The sequence below is a fragment of the Calliphora vicina genome, chromosome 4 (assembly GCF_958450345.1).
Source record: "Calliphora vicina chromosome 4, idCalVici1.1, whole genome shotgun sequence".
Taxonomy (NCBI): domain Eukaryota; kingdom Metazoa; phylum Arthropoda; class Insecta; order Diptera; family Calliphoridae; genus Calliphora; species Calliphora vicina.
In genome coordinates this window covers 65,329,786-65,335,918 of record NC_088783.1, presented here as the reverse complement: position 1 = coordinate 65,335,918, position 6,133 = coordinate 65,329,786, and the positions used below count along the sequence as shown (strand labels likewise).

General features: G+C 32.2%; 1 protein-coding gene and 1 non-coding gene across 2 annotated transcripts; one reads left to right on the top strand and one right to left on the bottom strand.

The window, feature by feature from the left end:
- Window positions 1-2,086: 2,086 nt before the first annotated feature.
- Window positions 2,087-4,567, bottom strand: LOC135958931 (uncharacterized). The gene is made up of 2 exons (XM_065509883.1): window positions 4,333-4,567; window positions 2,087-4,269 (listed from the first exon to the last, which is right to left on the bottom strand). The coding sequence occupies exons 1-2, from the start codon at window positions 4,465-4,467 to the stop codon at window positions 2,293-2,295; spliced, it is 2,112 nt and encodes a 703-aa protein (XP_065365955.1). The 5' UTR covers window positions 4,468-4,567; the 3' UTR covers window positions 2,087-2,292.
- A 466-nt stretch (window positions 4,568-5,033) lies between these two features.
- Window positions 5,034-5,115, top strand: TRNAS-AGA (transfer RNA serine (anticodon AGA)). The gene has a single exon. It is a non-coding gene; the product is annotated as a tRNA-Ser (tRNA).
- The last annotated feature ends 1,018 nt before the right edge of the window (window positions 5,116-6,133 follow it).

Below are 6,133 nucleotides of genomic sequence, written 5' to 3'. Positions count from 1 at the left end.
TTGATTAAAAATTTTAGAAAAACCAATAATTACAAAGAAAAATCAATTCCACTTTGAAAACTGAAAGTGGTTTCATTCCGAAAGAAATTTTCGTTTTACTTTTTCTGAAGAAGCAAAATACGGAAATAATTCCACTTTCGATCGAATTCTGTGACAGGACTGATAGTGGAGTAGGCTATAAATATGGTTTTACTAAAATACATATTTTTCAAAATATGTTAATTATACCCTTCACCTTCGTGAGAAGGGTATATATAAGTTTGTAATTTCTACATTTTTCATTTCCGACCCTATAAAGTACATATCGATGCCTTAATATAAAAAGGCCCTAACTCGTGTTTTTTTAATATTCTGCATCCGATATCTATAAGCGGAGTCGATTAAGCCATGTCCGTCTGTCTGTATGTTGTATCAACTTTCTGAAGCCCCCAAATAACTTACATACACGATTCATACATCAATATCTCCGGAATTCTTTGCTATTTAAAATCGAGAAAATCGGTCCACAAATGGCTGAGATATAAGGAAAAAACCAGGACAACCTCGATTTTTGGCCTATATCTGGATTACTAAGTCATTAATATAGACAATATGGATATCTAATGATTGATATTTCAAAGACCTTTGCAATGACGTATATAACACCATAGTAAGTTGGACCTACAACGGGTCAAAATCGGAAAAAAAAAATTTTAACCCGATTTTTTTTTCACCAAAAGTTTTTTTTTCGCTAAATATTAAAAGAAATAAAAAAAAATTATTAAAATTTAAAAAACAATTCGAAAAATATTTTTTCCAAAAAAATAAAAACACCTTTGGAAACAAAAAATAAATTTTGTTTACCTAAAAATATTTAAAATTTTTATTTTGAAGTATAATTTGGGTATATAAGATTCGGCACAGCCGAATAGACCTCTCTAACTTGTTTTTTCCTACATTTCATATTTAATTGTCTCATTTTAAATAGATTTTTTTTTAAACTTAGTATTCGAGGCATAATCTCAGCTACCAACTTTAAAAGCCGTGCACAATTAATCTCATTCTAAATAACTTCCTAAATTCGAATAAATTGGTCAATAAAATATTATCCGATATGTGATCTAGGAATTTTAATATTGTACTTCAATTGGACATTTTATTAGATTAACCCCCATTTTCACAATATCTGGGGCCGAATTACCGAATTATCGAGTAAATTCGATCGTAATTTTCTTATTTGAGATTACGGCATTCGATATCGAGCATGAAATTTAGTACATTTTGTTGGGTGGTAGACCAATATTTTTGGGCGTTACACACATCTGCACAAACGCATAATACCCTCCCTGAGAAAATAGAGGTAAGTGTTATTTGGCTTTTCATTTATTTATTGTTTTTTCACCAAGATTTGAATCACTTCGGGTTAGGTATTTGTGGCGATTATTCTACTTCTTTTCCTTAATTTTTTTGCGGGTGTATTGATGAACCTGTATCCTTTATAAGTTATCTGTGTATTTTTAAAAGTTATACACCCCATGACTCTAGCTACATACGTTTGTGCTGAGTAATGAAGACTCAAAATCTAACCTCTCATCTCTGGAATTTACAAATCGGTTCAGTAAAAAAGATGCTCTATATTTCCATTTATATGCCGAAAGGTTTTAAGATTTGTCCTTCTATAACTAATTTACATAATTGATAAATATTGTTACAGTGTAACTTAGTTACAGTCAATTTTTTTAATTCATTAAACGTTATGCGTTTTCCTTATCTCTATTATGAACAATAATGTGTTAATTCTTTGACTGTCTACTACCTTTAGGTTTGACACAATGAGGTTCAACTGTCACATAGTAATTCGTCACAAAATGATTTTATCGCGTGAAATGTTTGATGGAGGAGATGTTTAAATTCTCTATAGAATACATATTTTGCAGATATAAGAAATTTATATAATAATAAATGTAAGAATTTAAAATATATGGAAATTTTTTATAAAAAAAAATGCAAGAGTAACGCATATTCAAGGGTCGGTCGTATGCTCTTCCTCTTAATAATTAATAAGGGACTGTGGGAGTATGAAATTCTTGTTCAATTAAAATAAACATTTTCATAAAGTAAATTGTATTATACAACTTTTATTTCAACTTAAATTGTTAATAAAAGCATTGATTATACTTTTGGCTTTATCAAACTTTCTATGTAATACTTAATATTAGTTACTTTATAAACTGTACAAAAAATGTTAAATATTTCAATTATGATCTCAATATCTTTCAATATCAGCTTGATTTTTCAAAAATTTTAAACAAATTAATTGTTGAACTGGAAAAAATCAACCGATAAATCCAGCAAAGGAGTTTGTGAAGCATTACCAGCTGTTGTGGTCTCCTTCATATGAACAGCCTCGACAGCATTATCACTAGCATGATCGATGTGAGGAGGCAAGAGTTTGGCCACCACTGACGAGGTATTTGAAGATGCTGAGAGGCAGCTTGTGCTAGCTATGGGTTGCTGTTGCAGCATGGAAGACGCATGTATTTTATTTATATCAGTCTGCACCAAATCGTCAACTGCTCTTAAGAGACTCTCCTCTGAAGGTGGCAACAATTTGCCACCCGCTGATAAATTCAATTTTTGAGCTGCCTCATCGGTTAGAGTATCATCTAAAGTTATGGAGATATTGGTGTAGTCCAGGCTACGGGTGCTAATGTTATTGGGTTGTGAGTGATGATTTTGTGAATTGGCATTATCATATTGATTTGTAAGTTCTGGATCCAGGGGAGCTTCTATGGCGGTCAGATCTAAAGCATATTGACCTTCTGGTATGCCCAAGAGCTTTGAACAGCGCTGATTAACAAAATGCAGGCCAGAAGTGTTGCGTATTAGTCGTGAACTTCTCAGCTGCAATTGTTTCACTAAATCGTTTAGCTCGTTTAGGAAAATATCAGCCTTTTGGTCTTCATTAAGTGTTTGAGACTTTTGTAGTTTTGAGATCAAGAAACGAAATAAAGACATTTCTTCTACTGGTTGGTTAAATTCGGTATTGGTGGCCGTTTGTGCTGCAGTTGCGGAATTGTTGGGTATTTGCATGTGTTCGGGATGTTGGGCAAAATGTCTTTGTAGTCTTTTGCCCAAAAAGATTTTCTTACAAGTTGGACAAATGGCTTCAGGTGGTATTTTTCGTTTTGGCGATTGTTGTTGTTCTTCTGCAGTTGTTTCCGCTGGTATTATGGTTTCTGCCAAAGGTTGTGGTGCAGCATTCAATTTACTGCACTGATAGTCAGAGTCTTTTAGATCATTTAATAAATTTGTTATGGATTCTTGTGGAGAGGGTGGCGGTAGTAAAGAGCTGTTGATTTCTTGTGATACGTTGGGGGTTTTTATTAAACGTCCAGATCTGGTTCTAGTATTTACTTTTGTGGTTAATTTATTGTCTTTTATAGATGAGCTCGGAGTGTTTTCAGCTCTTTTGCCTATTTTATTTGGTTTTTTACTAGATTTATCTTCCTGCTGCCTTTTACGTGGTCTTCCTAGTTTATTAACTGATTTCTGAGTCATTTGAAATTTATATTCTTCCTCTAAATCAATAACTTTTGTTTCACCATCTGGACTGGGTTTTAAGCCCAACATTTCTGGCGACAAAAATCTATAGATGGTCTTTTGATGTGTATTAAATTGAGTTCTTACAATTTCATTTCTTTTGCGATCAATGACTATGTGATCTCGATTTGTCAGTTTCAAAATGTCATAAGCCAAACGATTCAAAGCATCCCATTCTTTGGGAATTTTGTCCTTAACGTTAGTAGTATCTTTTTGAATAACGTTATTTTCAACTTCTTCCTCCACGCAGCCATTGTCATCCTCATCATCACTTTCCAAAGGTTGTAGTAATAGTACTCTTCTTATAGGCGGATTTTCACACTCTTCGGTCTGCATATACAAACGTTCAAAATCTTTCTGACTGACAATGCGCCCCCGCTTTTCCAATTCACTAACGAAAACATTGGATTTTCTTAACTCCGTCTTGGCTTCATTTGTGGCCACTCCCTCTATACGTTTGTAAATGCCTGGCACCATAAATCTAGAGGATACCGGCTGCAGACGATCCTGTTCTACGGTAAATAGTAACGGGTCTTCCCCTAACAAACTCTGACTGTCGGACGTAAGCAGAAAATCATCAGAGGTGGAATTGAGAAAATCCAAATTAATACCCTCTTTTACTTTAGGTTCTTCAACCTTCTTTTTTCGTGGTTCCTCCTCTTTATGTTGATTTTCGAATTCCAAATTCTATAAATAATTTAAATTAAACATGTTAAATTGTTTCAAAAGCCTAGTTTTATTATTGCCCACCTTGTTGAACTTTAATAAATGTTCGATTTCATCGAATATATTTGTTTCCATTTCTTTTTCCATGACAATATCATCACACCCCGTTGTACAGACATCTTTATTGAGGAATGCATTTACGTCCAGCGTTATAGACATTAGTTATCTGGCCAATTTCTATAATTTTAGCCAAATATGTTCACCGGATTTCTTCTGTTTTATTGTTTTTCTTGTAAATTTGTTGTAAATGAATATGCAAAACTGTGCTTGCTTATCAGATGGTAGTGTAAACAAAACACAGCTGTTTCTCCTGTAAATACACCACTGCACAGCATTGCCATATTGAAATAGTGGTGTGGTGTGTAAGAAAGTAACGGAAAAAAATTTAAACTTGTTTGTTTGTGTTGCATGCTCAGAACATAGCTATAATTAATGCAAATGGTAAAAATTGTTCCAAAACCCTTTTTTATAATTGTCCACTATGTAAAACTTTAATAAATGTTCGATTTAATGGTATATATTTTTGTTTGTTATTATAGTACACACAACACTGCAGAGAGTTGCCGTACATAATTATTTTCGTGGTGTATTTATTTTATTTTAGCATTTTTGTTACTATAAAAATTACTAACGTGTTATGGCAACATGGTTATATGAATGTGTGTGTTATTAAAGAAATTCTAATAATGCGTGTATATGATAATTAAGACAAGAGTCTACAACAAGCAGTCGTGGCCGAGCGGTTAAGGCGTCTGACTAGAAATCAGATTCCCTCTGGGAGCGTAGGTTCGAATCCTACCGACTGCGAGATTTCTTTTTTAATTTTTTTTTTCATGATTTTATTAGATTTTAACAAAAATGTAGTCTATGTGCTTCGTACAATATAATAACGATTTTTTTTAATATTTCATAAGACCTAATAAATAAATATTAATAACAATGTGCACGAAATTGACACTTTTTTTCTGTTAAGAAGGGCACCCAGTTGGTTAACATATTTGGGTACGCTGAATCCAGTGGTGCTAGTCGTTTTTTTTAGGTTATCTCGTATTTACGAGATATACCGTTATTTCGAAAATGGAGGAGGTTGCACATCATACATATATTCGCGTAACTCAAAAACGGTTTAGTTTCATGAATAAACTGAAAAACCGAAATTCCGCAATAAAATTGCTTTTAAGAAATTCTTAACATATTTTTAATCTTCGCAGTCGTTTTAGATATATACATTTTTTTGGCAAAAATAATAGTTTTTTAGAAAATTTTTGGTTTTTAAAATGGCATGATTTCAACTCCACAGCTAACAGTTATTTTTCATGTAAAAATTAAAGTTGGTATGAAACTCTTAAAAAAACTGTTTTAAATAGCCGTCATAAAAAAAACTCATTTGAGGAGTTTTACTTTTGCCGTCAGAAAAAACACTTATTTCAGGAGTTTTATTTTTTACGTCATAAAATAAAAGTCATTTGAGGAGTTTTATTTTTCCCGTCAGAAAATAAAACTAATTTTATGAAAATTTACACCTAAAGATTGCCGCTGGTCTGATCATTGTAATTTGTAAATCCCCTTGCATTGCAATTTAATAAATTGTCATTTTCTTGCGGGAGAAATAAAACTCCTCAAATTACTTTTATTTTATGGCAGAAAAAATAAAACTCCTGAAATGAGTGTTTTTTCTGACGAGAAAATGAGTTTTTTTATGAAGGTTATTTAAAACTCTAGTACACACATATGGTTTTTTATATTTATTAAAAAATGTTCAGCCTAATTTATTCGATCTTTTTTTTTGTTAATTTTAATTCTAATTTATTAAGGGCAGACTTAT